Here is a 22,764-nt window from a genome sequence, read left to right as displayed (position 1 = left end):
CTTCTCCTGCAGGATGGGGAGAAGATAGAAGATGGGCAAGTCTTGTGGATTGAGATAAAGACAGTTTAACAGGTTAATCAAGAGGTGTATGAGGCAAAGCAAAATAAGGAATTTAATCACTGTGTGCTGTCAGCACCAGGTGTTCAGCCATCTCCTGGGTCTCAGCATCCATGTTTACCAGGAGAAGACAGATAATGGAACAATAAATGTCTCTGCATCCTCTTCCTTTCGTTAAGCTTTTATTTGCTGAGTGTGACATCATATGGCACGGAATATCCCTGCCCTGGCTGCATCCATTCGCAGCTTGTCCATCCCCAGCCTCCTTGCCGGGAGGGGTGCAGAGTGAGGAAAAAGAGAAATCCTTGGTGCCGTGCAAGCACCATTCCACAACAGCCGAGGCACTGGTGTGTCCACCAAGGCTGTCTGCCTGTCTTCCGTCAAATCTAAAACACAGCAGCACGTGGGCTGCTATGAAGAAAATTCACTCCACCCCAGCCAGACACGGTGATGGGGCAGCAGTAGAAAGGGGACAGTGGCAGCCTTGTGTCTTGTGTCTGGTGCTGCAGTCACCTGTTGCGATACTTCTCCAGCAGACATCACTCACCTGTCGTGACTGTCTTCTGACAGAAGACTTTCATCTGTTTTCCAGAAGACTTCTATTTTCCAGTGATCTTCAAAGAAACTAATGAAGCCGAGTTCACTGATCCTCTCCTTTTGCTGGGAGGATCCCAGACTGGGCATTCTGTGACACACCATCTTCTTTCTTCCAGAACCTCTTTTACGCTAGCAAAGTAGTCCGTTAGCCTGTCTTCTCTAGAGACAGTGACAAGATACTGAAAATTTGGAGGAGAGTCCTCATGGCAAGGTTTTGCAGAAATATGATCGGTAGGATTTGGTGGAAAAAAGTGAATGGGCTATTTCCTTGAGGTCTAGTGGAAGACACTTGGCGCAACTCAGAAAGACAAAGTCGAGCTAAGAAGATAAAAGAGAAAGATGGAAGAGAAAGAGGAGTCATTCTTGGAACAACATCAGTGTGCAGTTGGGAGGATCATTGAGAGCCAAGGGAAGCCCCTTGGTGCGCTGGTGTGGGACCATTGTGCCAATGGCAGGAGCAAAGGGACTTCTAACAGCCAAGAACCTTGTGGGTTGTTGGAACAGCTCATCCAGACATGTCATCTGTAGCACGGATTCTGTTTTTCTGCATTATTTCTGCAAATGTTCATCCTTCAGCTGCTGTGATCCGTTATGAGTTTGTGACGAAGAAGCAGAGTCCTGGGAGCGCTGGCTGGATGCCGGGGTGCCGGCTGTTGGCAGCCGTACCTATGTGCAGCCGTGGCTGGCAGAAGGCACTGCAGTTACATGCTTTGCTTGTTGTGTGAAGCACGTAGTGATATGAAAACCAGAGATTTAGGCTACAAATTAAATTTTTCAAGCAAATACTGGGGAAGAATCAGTAGAAGACCTTTTAGGAATTTCTGGGTCCAAAGAGCAAAGGTGGCAGCAAATGCTGGACAAAATGGTTTGGCAAGCAAAGATGATCGTTGCCAACATCAGCCTCACCTTGTGACCTGGAGTATCTGGCCAGAACTATCCATGGGGAAGCTGTTACTGTTCAGCTAGAGGACAACCCAACACAGCACCAGCATTTCTGTATGAGGACTCAAATCTTCACAGAGGTCTGTCCCAGCCATTTACAGAATCAGAGAATCATGTAGGCTGGAAAAGACCCTTAAGATCATCGAGCCTAACCATAAACCTAACACTGCCAAGACCACCACTAAACCATGTCCCTAACTGCCACATCTACATGTCTTTCAGATACCTCCAGGGATGGTGACTCAACCTTATTTAGTGTGAGAAGCCACCAGGAAGCTGGGCACCCTGGACTCCGCCAGGTCCAGTTTTTTCCTTGCAAGCCAGCACTTGGCTGCAGGGGGTGGGGTTGCAGGAGTCCTAGAGAACCAGTGATGCTGCGGGTGCGCCTCATCAGGGATGTGCAGGCTCAGCTTTCAAACTGTCTTGGACAGTGGAGCTGACTTCAGAGTTCCTGCAGTTGTGTGATTGGAGTGGACACGTTGTGACCAATGTCCGATGGCACGGTTGGCAGCGCGAGCACATACCAGGGCTGGATCTGGCAGAGCCTTGCCTGTCCTGTGGTGGATCGGGGAGGTGCGGAGCAGTTACAGTGCGGTCTGAAGACAGCTTCTGGCAGATGGGAAGAGAGATGAGGCTGCTTTCAAAAGCAAGACAGAAAATTTTAAGTCCACAGTGCTGAAGTGGTCTGAAGATCCATCCAACCCATCACTGCCTTTCCCTCAGAGACCAGCACGGGGAAGGAAATCGGAATGGAGGGCAGCAGGGGATACCTGAAAGAGTACAGAGACATAATGATCACAAAAATGACCACAAAAATGATCAGAGAGATGGAACACCTCTATGAAGACAGGCTGAGAGGGTTGGGGTTGTTCAGCCTGGAGAAGAGAAGGCTCCAGGGGGACCTTATAGTGGCCTCCCAGTACTTAAAGGGGGTTATATGAAAGACGGGCACAGACTTTTTAGTAGGACCTGTAGGGATAGGACAAGGGCTCATGGTTTTAAACTAAAAGAGTGTAGATTCAGGCTAGATTTAAGGAAGTTTTTTACGATGGAGGGTCATGAAACCCTTGGAACAGGTTTCCCAGAGAGGCTGTGGATGCCCCATCCCTGGAAACATTCCAGGTGACACACATGGCAAGTGTTAACGCAATCTGACAAACCTGAGGTCCGGGTGGTAGGGCAGGGTGAGGACTCACCAAGAATTTGAGTGGCTGGTGGCATTCCAACAGGCTTTTCTCATTTTTAGTAGCTGTCTTATGTTAGCTTTCCTGTCAGTCTTAGCAAGAAGGCTGAGCCTCCTTGGCATGCTTCACCTCCAGGGTTCAGCAGCTGCAGGTGCCGCCACCCCTGGTGCCCTTGCAGCAGGGTGTGGGGCTCCGTTCAGGAGTGGTACCATAGAGCCACCTTGCAGGTGACAAAGCCAGCCCTGTCTTCCATTAGGGTCTCACAGGAAGACACCGGTGTCATTTAGGTGGCTGTTTCTTTAGCCCAAGCCTGTAAGTTTACTGCTCAGGGGCAGAGGAGGAGCAAGTTCACAGGACCTGGCATGGACAAGAGGTGTGAATGCAGCCACTCTTTGACATGGAGATGCTGATGAACTTGCTCCTTCTCTGCCCCTGGTTGAGTCAACGGGGATTGACTGAAACATCTCACCCTGTTGGGGAGCAGCAGGAGTGGGGCTGCCCCCCAGGGAAGGATGAGCTGGGGGCCACCTGGGCACGGGCAGTGCCCTTGCCAACAGGGAGCTGGGCCAGGTAGGCAGAGCAGGCTGGTGGTAACGGGGTCCATGGACAGCCCCAGGCAAAGTGACATGAATGAAGTTCTGGGTCTGTCCAAGATGTTCAGCCAGGAGCAGTAGAGATGGGACTGGGGACAGGACTGGCTGCACAGCTGAGGTCCAAGGGGAAGATGAGGTTGGAGGACAGTTGCCTGCAGTCTAGGTCTGAGGCCTGTGCACAAAATAAAGCCGGGGTAGAGCTGAAGGCACATCTGCTCACAGCATAGATCAGAGCAGGACTGGGTGTTTCAGCCTGAGCTTACATGGTGCTCCTGGGCCATGGGCAGAGTATATGAGGGGGTCCCAGGTGAGGCTGGTCAGGGCAATTGAGGGGTGTGAGTGCCCTCAGGGGCCTATAAATCCTGTAGCAGCGAGGGAAATGGATCCTTGGGTCAACTGCTTGAGCTTTCAGGCTTTTCTCAGCTGGCATAGTCTGATTGTGCCCAACATTCTGCAGAGGCATTGACCATCCAAAAAATCCTCAGTAGGAGAGGTAGGACCTGGTGCAGCCCTCAGAATTGCGCTTCTGCATTGGTGGGACTGCAGGGGCTGTGGGGGAAGAGGGGTGGATTCAATGGGGGCCTGTAACTCTGGAGTGGTCAGTCAGGAGTGTGGAGTGTTCCTGGGTGCTGCTCATCCCTGTCCTTTTGGTGAGGGGTGGGAGAGGAGGAGGGGAGTTTCCTCAGCATTGAGGAGGTTGTTAAACAGAGAAGACTTTGGTGCTCTGTTGTCGAGCTTCTGTGGATCTACAGATGAGCAAGAAACCTAGCAAGCGGTGCTGAGCTGGTGGGGGAGCATGGGGTGGTTGGGAGGGGTGCTGGGTTATTAGCTGCAAACTCAGGAATGTGCTATTTTGGGTAGGACTCGGATTCCTGCTGGAGCTCAGGCTGCTGGTTACCCACGTGTTGGTTGGGTTTGGCTGGCTCATGGCGGTGGTGTTAGTGCAGAGATACCTGGGGGTTCTGGGGTAGGGGACAGCCTGCCTGGTGCTTGTCAGGAGCAACCTCTGCGCTTGATAGCGGTTCACAGGGGAGAGGGAGGAAGGTGATGCCAGGTGCCAAGGAGAAAGAGAGGGGGGAAAAAAAGCCCTGTGAAGCTGCTTGAATGGATAAATGGGGGTTTTGCTTCCCCCTGTTTTGTACCAGTAAAAGGGCTTCCTCCCTCCTTCCCGGCAGAGCCCTGGCCCTGCAATGCACGGCACTTCGTCACTGTCCTGACAATCTCCTGGGTAAACAATTTGCCTAATGAGACTGAAAGAAGGCAAAGGTTTCTGCTAGATGAAATGTTACATGTTCTGCGTTGTAGCAGTTAACCAGAAACTGGGGTTTACATGTTGCCTTGTTAGAAAGCACTTGGCCAAGTGTGGAACCTGCAGGGAGGCCCCGATCCCTAGGGATCCATCAGCAGCTGAAGTGTGATGCTTGGGGAAATCCTCCCCAAGCTGTAGAGCCCCTGGGGTCTCTGCTTCCATGGTAAGAGTATCTACTTCTCCTCCTGCTCCGCTGGCTTCAGTAGTTTGGCAGGTTTCTTGCTCCAAAACTTGTTTTCACAACGCGAATTGTCTGCGCCCTGGGCTGAACCAGGCTGCAAGCGCGAGTAAAGCACTGATGGAGACATCCAGCTTTAAATCTGGGAGAAAGAAGTTTCCCAGGGCAGCTGCTGGCATTTCCAGGAGGCCTCTGGCTTAAATTCCTCTCCTGGTCCTTTACCTGCCCCTCCAGGGAGGGGAAGAAGTCAGCACAAGCTGTGTTGGTGCGGGAGTGCGTGCTGGAGCTTATGTAGCTGTAGACTTGAGCAATAACGTAGGACGGGAGCTGAGCTGTTCCTGCTAAGCAGGGCTCGAAGGCAGCTGTTCCTCATGGATTCTCTAGGTCTGTGTGTAATCAAATGTCCCTTTTCTTTGCTGTGCTTTGGCAGAACTGGAGCAAATGTGCATTTTTAAGGCTTCTGGCTTGGTCTGGACACAACTGTTGTGCGTGGGAGGCTGTTGCTATGAAAACGCTCGGTATGAGCACCCTGGCACGCATCTGGGTGTCAAACCCCGAGAGCCTTGTGAAGCTCAACCTCTGGAGCCCGCTGACCCACGGTGGGGTCAGGCTGGGGTGCTGCCAGCGCCGTCCGACAGCTTGGGGAAGCAGCAGGAGGGACGAGCAGCTGGCTGTGGGCTGGAGGCTCTCAGGGAGCACTGGGGACATCAAGGCTATGAGGACAGGCTGTTCTATGCGCTTCTGGAAGTGTGAACAGGACACGGGCTGCGGAGTCTGACGCTTCCTAGACTTGTGCAATGGGGCTGCTGTGAGCGGACCCTTGGGTGAGCTTGTCCCACCGCCCAAACCGGAGGGAGGGATTCAGAGTGGGGCGGTTGGACCCTGGAGCAGCTTGTGCAGGTTTCTGCCGCTGCTGCACCATTCCTCCTCCATGGGGGCCTCGCCGGCAAGAGGGGAGCTGGTCCGGCTGCCTCCTGTCCTCTGCAGGAGGTGGTGGTGTGATGAGCCCTTTCCTCCTGGGCTGCTCGAAGGATGAGGCAGCTCTGGGGACCTTCCCCTCCAGCAGCGCGCAGGCCATGGCTCGGCCCCGAAGGCTGGGGCTGGAGCCCGGCTCTGGGCTGGGGGCTCCCTCCGTGTGTCCAGAAGGACTTGGCCTGGGGAATGCTGGAGCTCGCAGGGTGAGGGGCTGCGGGGGGTAAAACTGGGTGTGGTGGAAGTGATGAGGAGACACAACTCTTCAATAACCTTCATTTAATTCTTTCATGACATTGGCATGTGTGGAAATGTTACAGGCTTGTTTACAATACTGATAACATTTGCATTGCTGTGTGGATTAATAGCAAAGCCCTTTGTGTCAAGTACTATACAATCGCTTCATACATTTTTTTTTATATAAAATAAATGCTTAGAAATATCAACCATTATTGCTACTAAATTCCTGAGTTATGCTGAGAACATGTTCTCTTCACCTTCATTAGATGCTCCCTGCTATCAGTAGTGTTTGCTCGTCAGTCACAAAGCTCTGCGGTGTGTTATACAGGGTTTGTCCATGCAAGCTGACGACTGCACGCAGGGAAATTTTCTATACAGGAACAAGGAAAGAAAATTCAAGTTAGCAGGCTTGCCCACGCTGAGACAGCAACAACTTCAGAAGTCAGATGGCACACCAAAATGTTGGTCGGCTCCAGAACTATAAGCCTGACTTCCAAGCTGTTCTCCTGGACAGACTCCACCGTTTGCTCTGCCATCCCAGAGCAAACGTCCCCTGTGACTGCGGCAGATCCCGCAAGCGAAGCTGGTTAAAGCTGGTCTGATGCCGGAGCCTGCGTATCAACGCAGCAGGGGCAAAGCCTGCCGAGGGGGAGAGGACCGTGTGGTGCTGCGGCTGCTGAGGTCTGGCAGCCTTGATGGCCGATAATACAGGGCAGCCCATCGTGCAGCGTGTCGGGCTATTCAGAGCGTGGAGAAGCAAAGCACTTAACGTTAACTGCATTTTACCTGAAAGTCACGGATATAGGTGAGGAAAAAGCTGAGGAAGGAGAATGCTAACGACCACTCTGAGACGGTACTGATGATGTGAGCTGTGTAGCCCTGTGTAATAGTGAGGGGGGGGGAAAAATAATCAGTGTGAAAAGCTCCTCTTGAACCTGTGACAGCACAAAGACAGCTTGCATGTGTGACATCCCATATGCACAACTATTTCCTTTTGGAGAGTAAAAATTTTTTGGCATATGGGCACTCTCTCTGAATGAAGTGCTGAACTCTGCAGAAGAGTGAGAATGACCAGGAAGACACCTGCTCCACACAACTGGGATGACCCCCACTGGGAATTTAATAGCCACCTGCAAAACCTGAAGGCTCAGTCAAGAGTTTGGCATGACTAACAGCAAAACTCTTCACGAAAGTAAGGTTCAAGGCCCTCCTTTGGATGTCAGCAGACTTCCTGGGGGCTCCTTTATGCTTTAAATACAGGGAGGGGTGGGAAAAGCCCTCAAAACCAGCCTGTGTAATCTCTCCTCCAGGAAGTGTCGCACCTCGGAGGTGGGCAGAGCTGTGACTACCAGCATGCCCTTTCTGTCCCACTCGGGATCCCTCGCTGCCCAACACTTGGCCCTTCGATGGCAGCTCTGCCACTTGTATCCTTTGGCCTTTTTTCTCCTCCTGGCTCCACCAGACACCCACCTGGCAGCAGCCAGGAACGCTGCTTTGCTGCAACCCACCGGCATATGAGATTATTTACAGTTATTGTTTAACAGTGACCGGGAATCGCTGACCAGACAGGCTGGTAGTCTGACAGCTCGTTCAGACAGTTAAACTGCTGCCCCTGAGCAAGATTAATTTAAAATAACCCTTAAAGCTGCAACTTTTGCTGAAAGCAACGCTTCAGCAAGTAGCTGCATGCTGGCTCAGCTGGAAAGCTCACTGTCCCCTGCCATCCCAAGCAGGAGCATGGAACTGCAGTCAGTTCCCAGGTGCATATGTCACTGAAATAACGTAGCTGGGTTTTGTTCTCTGTTTATCTTTTCCACTCAAACACTTACTCTTTCCTGTGGGTCCCAGTGCAACTTCTGCACTAGATTCGTCCCATACAGGCCGCTGTATAAGATGACTGAGGAAACAAACACTTTAAGAAATATGTTAAGGAAGATTCAAGAGCAAGAATGAGCAACTTGGAAATTTTAGACTCTGCTTGGATTGTGTCAGGCTGAGGCTGTAAGGACATCTCTGTGTTTCCACAAAGTCTCATCAGCATAATGAACACTAATAACGGAATCATACAATGGTTTGGGTTGGAAGGGACCTAAAAATCCAGTTCCAACCACGTGCCATGGGCAGGGACACCTGTCACTGGACCAGGTTGCTCCAAGCCCCGTCCAGCCTGGCCTTGAACTTCCAGGGATGGGGCATCCACAGCTGCTCTGGGCACCCTGTACAGGCACCTTGCCACCCTCACAGTACAGAATTTCTTCTTAATATCTAATCTAAATCTACCCTCTTTCAGCTTAAAGCCATTACCCTTTGCCCTGTCACTACAGGCCCTTGTAAAAGGGCATGCAATGTGACATGGACTGATTCACGTCATCCCCTTCAACTTGTAGGTTGTCCCAACTGCCTGGTTACTGTCATATGATAAAGTTAATTCTAATCTAAATCAATTATTTCTGTTCTCTGTATGCTGTATCTTGTTATACCTCCTTGATCAAACACAGCATCCTTATGAAATAATTTCAGCTATGATAACATGTGAATACTGATTTAGCATTTTGTGTTTGTTTTTAGTGGTATTTTCTAGGCTAACAGTGTCTAGACCACCTTCCCTGATGGCATTTCAACTTCTCAACCACCTTGAATTCTTGACATGTGGGTGATGGGTTGGCACACTACAGCACTTGCAGCAGAGAGGGTTATTAGCTTTTCTGTTTCCCTCTGTTCACTCCAGGTTTGAGAACTGCTTCGGTACAGCAGCCCAGGGAAAACCCCACATGACAATGATTTGATCAGAGGCCTGGGATTTTTCTGGAGCAATTGAGATGTCATCTCTTTTCTCAACATCTTGCACAGGGAAGGTAAGCTACATCAGTGCTACTGCCTTTATAAATTGAACTTGGAGCATTAAGTTACAGAAGATGTGATTTTCATGGGATTAAGATATCGGCTTCAACCGTTAATGAGATTAAACATCAAGAGCCTCCTGATGTGAAAGATCAATTCTGGTGGTGAAAAGGCTGAACTTACTGGCACAAACATGTATTTGAAAAGCCAGACTTCCAAAGCTTATTAAGAAATTGATCTGAGTGGTCCAGGGAGCTCTGGTTACTGATCTGAATGCCAGATATCCAATTCTCTGCTAATTAAAATGTACAGCTTTAGTAGCTGTTAGTTACCTGCCTGACTTACTACTGCAATGGAAATAATTTAATCATTGTGATACAAAAATAACTGGCTGTCATCCTTCCCCCATTACAGAGTGGGTAATTAACTGCTTTGCTCTTTCTGTGTTGGCAATTCTGCTGTTTCGCTCCAGCAGAGGATTAGGAGTATTTTTATAGAAACATTTAGGTTGAAAAAGATCTTTAAGATCACCGCCCTAGTCCTGCTGGCTACTGTTTCTGATATAAAAGGTATGTTTCCTTCTGCTGCCCAGTACCAGTTGCAACTGTTCCACCTTTGGCCACAGACATCTCCCTTGTACCATCCTTCCCTTATTACATTATGAGATGTTGGTTTAGAAAATAAGTCTGACAATTTCTCTTTTCTTCTCCTTCCACGCACATGTATGTATATATCATTATTTCTACAGCTTTCTAAAGCTTTACTTCCCTCTAATTTTGGTTAGACTGCACTGGTTCAAAAACCTCTACGGCTACGGGGTTTGTGGTTTTTTGGCACTTGTAGCAGATCACGCTGTTCCATTTTTAGTCTTCCCAACTGTATTTGGCTCCTAACTGTTCAAAGCTCGAAATCCCATTCTCCACCAGCACCAAAACCTTCTGCTAGGGATGGCGACTCACAGATGACCCCCTCGCCCTGCGCCAAGCCTCCTCAGCAAGTAAGGGTCCTTCTCGCCACTTTCCAGATAACCAGCCTGTGCCCTGACTATCATTTCTCACCAGATGGGTGCAGACTGTATAATCTTGTAGCAGCAGCAACAGGAGCCGGGCAAGATGGTCTGTCACTGGGAAATGGGGCATATGGTTTAGTATTGGTTTTGGCTGCCAGCCTGGAAATAAGTAGAATTGGTGGGGATTAAATTGGTGGCCTTGATTCAGCTGCAGAAGGGACAACACTTAAGCAATGATTTTTGCACCCATGTAAATTTGATAACTTTAGTGTTGTAGTCCTGTTGGATGTAAACCTGAGTCATAATTTTTAAATACAATGTTTAGGTCCATTGGGTTGAGCAGAGGAACAGCTGTGGTTTGGTTTCCCGATTGTTAAATGGACAGGAAGAAGCCCTCTCTTTTCTGGATGGGCTTGCCCATGGTTCTGTAAAACCCACAGATGCTTCCAGCACTCAGAATTCAAAGGTAAGGGAGAAGATGGATTCCAGAATGGAGGGAATGCTGTAGGGAATGCCAGCCAGAAATGTCCTGCCTTTTGGAGTGTAGGATGGGCAGGGAAGGAGATCAGAGGTCAATTGTCTCTTTAGATTCAACCCTGGCAACCAGAATTGTGTCTCTGACAAATGCCAGTGCTTTAAACCTGTTCTGGGAGCCAGCTGGCTGCACACGGCTCTGTTAGTAGTATTTTCTCTTATGCTATGTTCTGTACTTCTCTTTTAGTTGTATCCAACTGTAACATTTGCTGCAGCATTCCTGTTGCCAGGGAGCAGACGCTTATTGCTTACCTGGCTCCCCCCCCACCCCCATTAAACAACCCATCTCTCACACACACTGCCCCTTCTCCCCATCGTTCATAACCTACGGCCTGACCTCTTTGTGATAAACTTTTTATTTTGCCGTTTTTAGTCTCTGGTGTGCAGAAGGAGAGCAGAAAGGGTGGTAACCATCCCTCTTACGTTTTTTTATTATCCAGTGATTCACTTTTGAGCTTCACCTGATGGTCCCCTTTCCCCTAAAGCTCCCAGGTTACGATACAGAATACACACAGACAGCACGATAGGAGCCGCACGTAAAGGCGACAGGCCTTCTGTGGCACAGCCTTTCACATCGGTAGGTTAAATTAACATAGATGCAAATACTGTCATTGGTGAAGGCTGCTCGGTCTTACAGTGACACGGCACAGCAAAAAGGATACTGCTCACAATGCTGGAACAACACCAGAGCAACACGGTCAGACGGATCCAAAAGATGTCTTTGCTGTGAACTTCTGGCTGCATCAGGTAGGACAGGATGGTCTGAACCAGCATATAAATGGCTCCTACTCCGAATGTCAGGCAGGCTCCAACCACGTGTATGTAGTACAGAATACATTTCTAGGGAAAGAAAGCACTGCTTGTACAGAACCTGCTTTCATTTTTAAATTTAATTTTTACACTCTAGGAACAATTTTCTTCTGTAAACCTTTGGCACTCCACCCTCTCTATTACCTTCTCACATCCCAAGCTAAGCAGTCCTGGAACGTGCTAGTGCACAGGAGATTTTTCTTGGAAAGCCCATACAGAGCTGGCTGGAAGCCAGCCCCTGCCAGCTCCCTGTATTGCTGCTTTTGTTAAGTCCTTGTGGCTAAGTTACAGGTCACAGCTATAGCTTAACTACAGGAATTTAAGAGCTGTTATCGTTCATGATACGGGACAGTAACACAGAAAGTGGATAAGGAATCCTGGCAGCTGGGCAAGGAATGAGTGACAACAGGCTGTCCGCTGAGCTTTTCTATCCCAGGAATCTGCACATCTATGAAAGACAATGCAATATGTGATAAACACGACACAGCTCTAGTACCCACAACAGGATTAAAAATAATGAGGTTTAGCGCTTCTCTGAATTACTCTAGTTTGAATAAGCCTTGTTTGACAAATTAGTATCTTTGAATACTTGGAGGGAACAGGGCTGAATCAAGCAGTAATGCTTCTTAACTTAAAAACCACTACAGGAGAATGAGCTGTCAAATAGTAATCATTAAAACTAGAAGTTATTCCAAGAAAAAAACACCCAACTTAAAATTCATGCCCTGAAAAATCACATTGTGTTCTGTCCTTCCTCTCATCCCTGGCTAAGCACGGCACCTGAAGGCAGAAACTAGAAAGTGTGACCTTGCCAACTGCACGATGCAGGGCAGCCTCCCTACTCGCCAGTCCTGCAGGTGATCATTTATGCCCAAAGCAAGGGACTGTCTGTGTATTTTACTGAGTAACTATTAAGATCAGGAATTGGAGTCACTCTTTCCTCATAATCTCCATGTGCACCTTATGCGCACAACTGAATCTGAGGCGCTGCATCCACAGTGTAAGAGGTGGGAATTTAAATAGTGAATAATGAAGCTGCAAAGGTGTGTGCTCCAAAATCCTGCGCTGTTCAGCAAAGAGGTATCATCAGAGAGAAATCTTTGCCCTACAGGAGAGAAGATCACTAGCCACAGCTAGAATAAAGCAATTGTACTGGCTGAACAGCATGAGTTAAATCTCCTGTGAGGGTGAGCCCTGTGCTACTGCTTTGACACGCAGCAGTGAGCGCTATCTGGAGCTCTGTGTGGGATGGCTGTTCCCGTATCTCCTTTGTTTGTCTTCATGTATTTTCACACATGTTGTCTTCAGTAACTAGTAGATTCCAGGGGGCTTTAAGCTCCTTTTGTCTCTGGTGTGGCCCTCAACCAGTCCTCAGTATCACTTGGATATGCAGGTACATCACTTCCAACTTTTGTCTTGTTCAAGATTAAATGTTACACAAAACAGTTAACAAATTAACATGCACTGTCTATGTTTTGATTATCTTGAAATCTATGGAAAGTAGATGTATCCTCTCCTGACCAGTGGTGGAGGGAAATCATGGAGCTGAACACAGCCAGGAGGCTTTTGCATGGTGGGTGCAGTGGGGAGGCTGTGCCCGCCAGGAACAGCTAGGGTTCCAGAGAAAAGTAAACGGAATTAAGCCTCCAAAAGAAAACCCACCCCAACAGGAGTGTGCTGCGGTTTCTAAGGCCAGGGCTGCTGAATCACTGGGAGAGCTGTGCTGGGGAAAAGGAGAAGGGAAAATTTTCCCAGAATTTTTCCTCTTTGCTTTTCCCTGGACCTAATCCAGCAGGAGACCAAGGTGACACTGCAGCCTCTCAACACCAAAGGCACCACTATACATCCCCAAAAACCCAGCAGGTAATTAACACAGTGAGGCTGGGAATTATACAACTGTCTTGCATGTAGCAGCCAACAACATAGAATGTGGCCCTGCTGATGGCGTGATAGGTGAGAATACCAGATTATTTTTTTTTTGGAGAGGATGGGAAATACTGGGGAGGAATAAAAATAGACACCAGGATGGAGAAATTAAAAAGCTGGTAACTGTTGCAGTGTTTCCAACAATTGCACAGGTTTGAAGGAAAATATACCTAAGAGGACAGACTTTTCAGAGCTGTACTTCTTGTGCGGTTGGGTGGTTTTGTTGGCATTACTTCTATTTGTACATGTTTTTTTTACTATTTGATACCTGATTCCCTGGAGTAAAAGACCACAACTATACTGTATTTTGAATCTGGATTACTAGGGCTTTTAAATCTCCTATAAGGAGATCCAAAATGAGTTTGCTTTCTGCAAAACTTGTGGGGGGTTTTAATGTTTCAAAATGTCACGAATGGCTGCTCACAAGTCGCAGTGGATAAAGCAAATAAGAAATAAGTAAGAAATTATAAACAAAACCTTACATTTTTTAACAGTTTTCTGTAGGGAAGTTGACAAAAAAACAGGTTTGCCCCAGAAGGTTTTGCTTTCAGTAAAATCCCCATTTTATCAGATATCTCAGTAAACAAACCCCCACACAACTTGACAGCTTCAGAACATTGCAAGCAAAGCACAAACCTGGAAATTTGCAATAATGCAAAGTCCGAAACAGCTCATCAATCCTAGTGTAAGGCCAATCTTATTGAGCTTGATGATCTTGGATTTTTCTGGATTCAAAGCATAAATTTGTTTATAACGGACGTACATGGTAGCCATACCTGTTAATGAAGAACCCAACTGCAGTAAGATTTTCAGCTGACAAGTAGACACTCCTTTTTTAACTGGGAAGATGCTGAGTGACAGAGGCAACTATTTAAAATACAAAAACTGTCTTATGGTGCGCTTAAATAGGAAAGCTTAATGATCTGGAAGTCAAAACTAAAATAATACAATGGTAAACAGGTAAATTTACTAGATTTTTCTTGTTTCTTTCATTTGAAAGACATACTAGGTTGTTTTTCCCCCTCTCTATAATCGCAGCACAAGTAAGGTGACTGCCTTGATTTTGAATTTCTATTTCTTTTACTAGTCTGTTTTTTTAAAAATGCATTTCTGGCTTTCTGGAATCTGCAGCTGTCATGCTGGCTTTGAGGAGAACATCCCTGATATACGCTTTCCTCTGAATTGTTTAAGAGAATTAAGATTGATTACTTAGAATTTAGGATTTGACTGAGAATTATGGGCCATATAATGATCTGAATAAGGAAATTAGATTGTTTAAAGCTCTGTGCATTCCAGAACTGCCTGCAGTTCTCCAAGGACAGACAGCTTTCTATACTCACCCAAGAAAGCTGAAATATTTAACATGATCCCAAATAAGCATCTTTCAGGTGGTATTGTCCCTGTATCACTGGAAGAGATAAATGAAGTGATATGTATCTATCTATACTAAAAATACTTACAACACAACTTTACTTATTTCAATCTACAAAGGAACCATAAGAAACAGGTTTGTGAAAAAACCCTCCTAGACATTTTTCCCTGAATTTTTCATTAGTCAAACTATACTGTTCTAGTTTCTAGAGCTGTAGAAATAAGCAAGGTAAAGACATGCTATCCTTAGAACAAGGAATGAACACACTTGGTATAACTATTGCTTTTATATCAATCTTGATTCCATAAAAGGTGAATATAGTATTAAGACTGGGAAAATGAAGCTGGAAAACTGAAAGACCAAAACTAAGGTCATATGTACAGCAATGATGCAATGCAGTTGGGAATATAGATTATAGTATGTATTTACTGGTGCAACCAAACCTGGTGACAGCAAGAGGCTTCACTACAAACAGAAGGTGGGAGATGCACCCCCAATTTTCTTGTTCATCATCATTTTAAGGATACGTTCACAGAGCTACCGCTTAAAGGTTAGACTTTTGCAGAGAAATAGACAGCTTTAAATAGTGTTACACACAAATAACTACAAACAGCTAGTAGTTTTGGGACTGGAGCTGTTGGGTAAGAACTGCTGTTTGGAGCTGGGGAAGAATTCACAGCGTGGGAGAGGCCAGTTCAATACTATGATACGGTACGAATGTTACTGACCTGATGTAGGGCACCAAAGGGTCGACGTGGTGTAGGACGATTGCAGTAATGTATGAAAACACAAAAGACGCAGCTGACCAAACAACCAAAGCCGCAGGCAAGAAAGAGAGGCCTTGCTGAAACCACCACATTTCGGTGCAGACTTCTAACTCCGAACACTGCGAAGAATCAAATACAAAGGTTTGCTAAGATTTCTCAAAACTTTTCCTTTTCTCGAGACAAGCTGCTTCAAGTACAGCAATTCTGTATTGCTCTCAGTGTTGTCCTGCAAACCCAAAGTGAACATTTGACTTCACGGCACAGAAGCCATCATAAATAGAAACATCTGGAAATGTTAATTCTGAAAGCCTTAGAAGATCAGAGGAAAAGAAACCAGTAGTGTCACTTTACTACGTCTCAGCATTTGTTGCTGTCAGAAAAAGGTTGGGTGGGTCACTGTGAGTTACTGACTCTATTTGCTTCTTGCCCTTGTGTCATAACACCATGTTAGAGTTAGTGAAGCTGACAAAAAATGCACCCAAGTAGTGGCAGTTTAACTGATAGTGGCTGTTGTGGAGCCTCTAACTTCCATTAATAATCGACTGGGCAGATGTGGAGGAAATTACCTAAAATTACTTTAATATCTGCACTCATTTACTACCTGTCATGCTGTGTGACTCAACATCTGTTATAAGCATCACTTAAATAAGCTCACAGATATCTAGGAGCAAAAGCTGACTGCTACCAGCTACAGCCTTCAAACTCAAGGGCTACTTATTCCTGGTGGCAGTGTAGCAGCTAGTATGTTTTTACAGGTGGGAGGAAAAGGCCCATTTACAGTGGAGTGAAATGGCTAACACTGTCCTCACACCATCCAGTTCTGAGAGTCCCAGCCTGACAGCAAATCTTTGTTTCTCCCTCCAGTTCTCTAAGAACAATAACGTGCAGCTGGGTCACCCTGGTGAGCTCATGCAGAAAGAACTGTGACTCTTCTTTACTTGCTGCTAGGAGGAAGTAATTTTCTATCAGCTTCAAACACAAAGTTAAACAGAGCTGCTTTCAAATCCCAGAATGGCTGAGGTGGGCAGGGACCTCTGGAGGTCATCTTGTCCAACACCTGCTCATGCCAGGCCACTCAATGCCAGTCGTGCAGGATGGCTTTTGAATATCTCCTAAGAATGGAGATGCTACAACCTCTCTGGGCACCCTGTGCCAGTGCCCTGTCAGCCTCACAGTGAAAAAGTGCTTCCTGATGTTCAGACAAACTCCTGTGTTTCAGTTTACACCCATCACTCCTGGTCCTGTCACTGGGCACCACAGAGAAGAACCTGGCTCCGTCCTCTTTGCAGCCTCCTTTGGGTAAGGATATGAGATCCCACCTGAGCCTTCTCTTCCTTAAGCCCCTGCATTTTATGCTGTTTTCCTGACGGCATTCCCTTACGTTTACACTCATGAGAAGAGTACGGAAAGTGTTTAACCATAGTTGAAACTGGAGACTGTAAATGGAATATGAAATAAGACAAGGGTGAAAAGCAAATCATAAAGAAAATGGATCCAAGGATGTCCAGGCAAAGATCAGACAGTACGTGAGAAAAGCAGAATAATGTTGTGACAAAATAGGAAGGAGTGTGGCACTGAGAAGTTTTAGGAGGTGGGCATTGCCTAGAGTGTGACAGACTGAAAGGAAGGAGAAAAGGAAGAAAAGAGACAGGAAGCACCAAGACTAGAAAGTCTCACAGGAGGAAAAAAGAAGTTGAAACTAAAGTCCACGAATCTTGCAAACAGATCAGAGCTGATCAAGTCCTTTGCATCTTACTTAGGAGACCTCAGCACTCACGTGACGCGGACGTACTGTGCACAGCAGGCACTTGGTCACAGGCAGGCCTTGGGCATATCTTTCTGCTGACCTTTGCCAGCATGCATGTCTAGGAGAGCTTGTGGAAAGCCAGGCTGATAGATTTATCACGTAACACATAACAATGCATAATGAGAATTGCTCATTTACTAGAACTTGGCCACCATTAGTGCTTCAAACAAGAACAACGAGCTCTGACATGCTCCTGAGAGGTAACAAAAGGCAACTTTAATTGATAACCCTTGAAAAGAATGTACAATTACCTACTCGGAAAACTGAAGGTTCACCTGCTTGTAAGGAAGATGTTAGGTAGCAGATAAAGGTGTCTAACAGGAGAAGTAGTGAATAAGAAAAGAGTGGTAGAATTGAAGTTGCTTGCTTTCTTACCCTTAAGCTTTCATTTTTACGCTAAGTATAACATTTGCTCTCTGACGTTGACTTTCATTTTACTGTAATGCAGTAAAAACAGTAATGAAAATATCTTTGCAATCCCATCCCTTGTATAAGTACATTGGGAATTTGAAAGAGAAATGCATATTTTGCGTGGCATTCTGTTACAGATCTTAACATGTGATGCAAAACTTCAAGCAATCAGTCCGATGCTCAGATTTTACATTTCCTTTAGCATTTAAATGTCCATAAGTACCTTAACTTTATTTTTGAGCTAACAGATTTTTGCCTGAAAACAAACAAACGATATGCCACATACCTGAGCACGAGAGCAACAAATGAAGTCACCTCAAGAGGAATCCAAAGTCATCTTTCTGGTGAAGTTCCACGTTCGCTTCATTTTTTTCCCCTAAATCTTTGCAATATAAAGGAAAATCATCAGGGTGTGAGGTACTTCTATACCTCTTGCTGTATAGCATTTTTCTCCTAATTCTTAGCATCTTCTGTTAGTCATTGCTGCTGACTGGACATTGGATTAGATGGGCTGTTGGCCTGACACAGTATGCTTTTCCTATGTTCCAGGTGGTTTAAGGAGTGAAGCTTGTGTACGGTGGGATGGTAGAAATGCAGAAAAACAGGTGTTTAAGACTTTTTGATATATAGGACTCGTTGGCACAAAGATTTAACTTGAAGTGAGAGGCTTTCAGGAAATAAAAAAAATATGACCCCAACTGTTCTAATGCAATTAAAACCAGCACACTGCTTTCACATAAGGAAGAGGACAGAACATGGAGTCTTCCCATTTCACTGTGGATGGGCATCCCAGTGCGATGCTGGTGCTACACTAAATATGTGGCAGGACAGGTGCTGAAGCAACCTGAATGTAATTATAGAATCATAGAACAGTTTGGGTTGGAAGGGACCTAAAAATCATCTAGTTCCAACCACGTGCTGTGGGCAGGGATACCTTGCACTGGACCAGGTTGCTCCAAGCCCCGTCCAGCCCGGCCTTGAACTTCCAGGGATGGGGCACCCACAGCTGCTCTGGGCACCCTGTGCCAGTGCCTCGTGATCCTCACAGTAAAGAATTTCCTCCTAATATCTAATCTAAATCTACCCTCTTTCAGCTTAAAGCCATTACTCTGTCCCATTACTACAGGCCCTTGTAAGAACTTCCCTCTCCAGCTTTCCTGTCAGCCCCTGTAGGTACTGGGAGCTGCTCTAAGGTCTCTCTGGAGCCTTCTCTTCTCCAGGCTGAACAGCCCCAACTCTCTCAGCCTGTCTTCATAGGAGACACAGACATCCCACAGCTCCCATCTTCTCTTCACATGGGCAGCTGCCGTTTTCACACACTGCAGAAGTCATCACAGGGGAGGCTCTGTGCTGCCTTCCTGTTACCTGGTGATATTCATAAGCTTGCACAGGTGTCTGCAACGTTTGGGTGCTGGTCAGGTGCAGCTTCGGGATGCAGTGTGACTGAAGTTGTGTGGGTAAGGCTCACACACAGATTTTCCACCTGTGGAGACTATTTGCATGCCTACACAGATTGATTTACGTGGACTAAGGTGAGCTTAGTAAAGCAGAACAGCTATTCCCAATTTCCCCCCTGGATATTGCTCTTATTACACAATAAATGTGGCCACACAGGCAGCTCATCAGCAGTGTCTGCTCCAGAGCAAGCCCCACTGCAGAGAAGCCCTCAGTCTGTTAAGGCTGGGCATTTCCACAGCTTGTGCTGTCACTTCGCCCAAAGCCATGGCCTGGACACAAATTATGGTCGTTTTCATGTGGTCAGGCCTAAAGAGCAGTGTGGTAGCTTCAGCTGCAACCTGAGAGCTCCAGTGAAGCACTTCTTACTGCGCATATAGCTGTGGGCTGGTACATCCCAATGGCTCCAGGATTAGAGCTGGTTTGGGCTCTGTCAGAAAACTGCAGCTCTGGTCCTCTTACCTGCACAGACATAAACCCCTGACAAACCCTCCTTACATGTAAAACTTCTGTAAATTTTTTCCCCCATAAATTATCTTTCCTAGCTCTGTCAAGATCTTCCTTGAATTCTTACCATCTTCCTTCCTGTTTAAATTTTTTCAGTGAAATCAAGTCTTTTTTCACACTGTTACGTGGGCAGACTGTGTATAGCAAACACAGGCTTTGTTCCGTGCAAAGCGCTGTGTGCATTTATGGCACCGTCTGCTCGAGGCCATCAGAACTTCACAGTGCTGCAGATATACCCTGTCACTGCCAACTCAGGGCTCCGAACGAGCGTCTGGGCAAGCACAGGCACATAACAAGGCTTCTCCAATCGCTGGGAGGCAGGATGGAATTGCCTTGCCATTTGCCAGCTGGAAGGTCCTGAAATAAATTAACACCTCATCCTGTCCTATTGTTTTCAAGGGGGAGAAAGAAAACACTCAGCCTCCTTGTTTTTTCACAAGGTCCTTTGCCAACTGATTATATCATGACAACGGCTAGCCTCTCTTTTCAATGTAACTATGATTTTCTTACGTATTTCCTCTGATCTGTACGCACTTCTGTGTCCTAAGTTAGGTTTTTTTTAAGCCCCATATTAAGTATCAGATGTTTTCTGCAACAGGCATTATCAAATCATCCAGAGCAAGTCAAGGAAGTGTTTCAAAAGCAAAGGAGATTTTAACCATCTCTGAGGTTTTCCTTTAAATTCAGGAAGTGTGCAGCAGCATTCTGCACATGGTTGAGCGTGCAGAATAGAAACTACAAATGATAAAGAAAGGTAGGCAAAACCATTAATGGCAGAAAGTTAATGTTACCTATAATGATAATGCTGAAAAGATAGTCCAAGTACGTGGGGGAAAGGGAAATTACCTGCCTCTTCACTGCGCTCTCAGCAAGACAGAGATAAAGCTGTACTCGGGGATACTCCTTTTTCTCTCCAGCAAAATGCTCCAACAGACACTGTATTGAAGGAAGAAAGACAAAGCAGTTTGCCCTGTGCGTTCCTAAGTAAATACAAAGGTCGGATAGGGATGAGTCAGAAAGGGATTGAACCTGTTCATTTGCGCAATTTATTGTCAGGGTCAAACTGATAACAACAGTTAAAGGTTGCTAATCCTCAAAACAACTAGAAGGAAGAAAGTAGGAAATGTGTCGCCTTTGTTGTTCACACTGCAGGCTAATGACAGATGACTCATTTTGAGTATTTTCATGGTAGTGACACCAAAAAAGTTGCTATTAAATCTTTTCGATATGGGGGTCAGTTTCCAGAGAGTTGAGGCAAGGATCGTTATGCCCTGGCTAAGACCCTGTTACCTCGCTGGGGAAGCAGCAGAAGGGCAGGGTGCCAAACCAAACAAAGCCAGGCACAAGATACCATGACATAAGGATGTACCAACGCCTGTTTTAGAAACCTGGCATACCAGGATACCAGCCCGGCGCTACAGCTGACCGAGGAGCTCAGCGTCCAGGATGAACGCACGCTACCCGTCAGTCCAACCTGCCTAACCAGAGAAAAGCATCTAAAAATACGTGAGTACTGGCAGAAAAGCACGGGAGACAGTTTCCCACATCAGAGCTGGGGAAATGAAGTTACTGTAAGGTCACAGAGAGGGACTGGGGGGGGAAGCTCGGGCGGGGTGAGGGAGAGGGAAAAGGGACCAGGATGGAGGGAATGTTTAGGAGAGCCGCTGGGCAGGAAGGATGGGGAGATGGAGGGGGGGAAAGGGGAGGCCTGAGCGCAGAGGGGGGAAAGGACAGAGGCTCAATGGTGTCCCTGGGGCAGAGGGGTCACTAGAAGCAAAGGGGGACCATGGGGGATAGTGGCTGGGGGGCAGAGGGGTCACTGGAAGTGATGTGGGGCCATGGGGGACAGCGGTCGGGGGGCAGAGTCGTCACTGGAAGTGATGGGGGGCCATGGGGGATGGTGGTCAGAGGTCCCTGGGGCAGGAGGGAGAGTGACGGGGGTCCCTTGGGGGGGTGACTGGGGGTCTTCTGGGGGGGAGGGCGGTCACCTGAGGCAACCGGGGGTCTCCGGGGGCGCGCGGAGCCCCCAGGCCGGCCGGCGGGCCGTTAGGTGCGGCAGGGGGCAGCGGGGAGGGCGGCCTGGGGGCACGAAGGACCGGGGCGGGGGCCAGGGGCCAGCGGGGGGTCGCTGAGGGGGTGACGGGGAGGCGGAGAGGGGCGGAGGGCGGCTGAGGGGCGAACCGGGGAGGCTGTGCGCGGTGGGTCCCCCCGCCCCCCGTTACCTCAGCCGCTCCCGCGCCGTCCCCGCGGCCTCGCCCCGCCCCGCCGCCGCCCACCTCCTTTCCGGCCGTCGCAAAAGAGGCGTAAAAGCGCCGCCTGGTGCGGGGAGATTGAGGTAAATGCCGGGTTCTGCTCGGTGGCGGGTGCGGTGTGAGGGGCTGGGGTCCGGCCTCTCGGTTCTGCCCGCTCTTCCCGGGTGGGACGGGGTCCCTGGGGGAGAGGGGCGCCCTGTGGGCCGGGGGGAGATCCCTGAGGGCGGGCTGGGGCCTGTGCTGCGGGTTGGGCCGGGGTCCCCCCGCCCGGCCTGGGTGCGGTGGGTCCTGGCCGAAGCGGGGGCAGCCCGCGCGAGTGGGGGGCGAGGCGGCTGGCCGGGCCCAGGGGGCCCTTGCCCTCCCTCCCCTTCCCTGGGCCTTTGCCGCTGGGCGGCCGGGCCCGGGTGAAAGTCCTGCGGAAGCCGGCGGTGCAGGGTTGTTTGTTTTGGAGGACGAGACGGTCTCTGGCTGTTTTCTCTCCTGGCTCAGGCGGAGTTCACCTCTGGGGGAGCAGCCCCTCGGGAAGAGAGGATAAGCACACTGCTCTGCCTCGGGACTCATTTTTCTGGTCATCCAGGACAGTGCCCACAGGGACCTCCTAGGTGGCTAAGCCTGAGTTCCTGATAAGTGAATAGGTGCAAGTCTGTCTGCTCCCAAACTTACCGAGTTCCTGCATAAGCAAGGCCCTGCTTGCTGGCTTGCTCCTCTCCTCCCACTGACAGAGCTTCTGAGGCTGGCGCTTCACTGTCGGAAGTTGCCTTAATTAAGCTGTGGAGAGTGGAAGTGAGAGTACTTGTTCTTGTGCCAGTATCGGCCTTTGATTTACAGAGCTTATTTTCCCTACCTGATAGGTGCGTTGCTGATGGCTTGACAGGCAGCTGCCATCTTCCCCTCTCTAGCTCTATTCCGCTGGACTTTGCAACTAGTTGTTTTGGGTTTTTTTTGTGGCTGGATCCTGTAGATAAATGGCAAACTTTTCTTTTTTAGTCTTCTTTACTGCT

General features: G+C 47.9%; 2 protein-coding genes across 8 annotated transcripts in view; one reads left to right on the top strand and one right to left on the bottom strand.

The window, feature by feature from the left end:
• Window positions 1–6,096: 6,096 nt before the first annotated feature.
• On the bottom strand, window positions 6,097–22,548 carry DRAM2 (DNA damage regulated autophagy modulator 2). 3 transcript variants are annotated; one of them, XM_055728430.1, is made up of 10 exons: window positions 22,427–22,548; window positions 20,358–20,491; window positions 17,836–17,931; window positions 15,293–15,450; window positions 14,533–14,600; window positions 13,829–13,968; window positions 11,119–11,296; window positions 7,902–7,984; window positions 6,859–6,951; window positions 6,097–6,442 (listed from the first exon to the last, which is right to left on the bottom strand). In XM_055728430.1, the coding sequence occupies exons 4-10, from the start codon at window positions 15,421–15,423 to the stop codon at window positions 6,335–6,337; spliced, it is 801 nt and encodes a 266-aa protein (XP_055584405.1). In that variant the 5' UTR covers window positions 15,424–15,450; window positions 17,836–17,931; window positions 20,358–20,491; window positions 22,427–22,548; the 3' UTR covers window positions 6,097–6,334. The 3 variants fall into 3 exon arrangements, with proteins under 3 accessions (XP_055584405.1, XP_055584404.1, XP_055584406.1); XM_055728429.1 differs by lacking the exon at window positions 22,427–22,548 and adding an exon at window positions 21,734–21,822; XM_055728431.1 differs by lacking the exons at window positions 6,859–6,951; window positions 22,427–22,548 and adding an exon at window positions 21,734–21,822.
• Window positions 20,896–22,764, top strand: part of CEPT1 (choline/ethanolamine phosphotransferase 1) — a 32,043-nt gene continuing 30,174 nt past the window's right edge. For 2 of the 5 annotated variants that reach the window (XM_055728426.1, XM_055728427.1), the window contains exon 1: window positions 21,767–21,846. The gene's annotated coding sequence lies outside the window, so the exon portion shown is untranslated. Of the gene's footprint in view, window positions 21,018–21,766; window positions 21,847–21,872; window positions 21,928–22,260; window positions 22,399–22,764 lie in introns of those variants that run through there. The other 3 variants (XM_027816697.2, XM_055728428.1, XM_005447229.4) reach the window with 3 other exon arrangements.

This window comes from Falco cherrug, chromosome 16 (genome assembly GCF_023634085.1).
Source record: "Falco cherrug isolate bFalChe1 chromosome 16, bFalChe1.pri, whole genome shotgun sequence".
NCBI lineage: Eukaryota > Metazoa > Chordata > Aves > Falconiformes > Falconidae > Falco > Falco cherrug.
The sequence above is the reverse complement of the archived record's forward strand: the minus strand, read 5'-3'. Positions and strand labels throughout refer to the sequence as shown.

Excerpts from the sequence above, each read along its gene's own strand:
- DRAM2 (XM_055728430.1), bottom strand. The coding sequence starts at position 15,423 with ATGTGGTGGTTTCAGCAAGGCCTCTCTTTCTTGCCTGCGGCTTTGGTT. Across the intron at positions 7,985-11,118 it reads TTGTTCCAGCATTGTGAGCA|TGTTTGTTTCCTCAGTCATC; the intron begins GTATCCTTTTTG and ends TATTTCTTAAAG. Across the intron at positions 6,952-7,901 it reads ACTGGGACCCACAGGAAAGA|GGCTACACAGCTCACATCAT; the intron begins GTAAGTGTTTGA and ends ACTATTACACAG.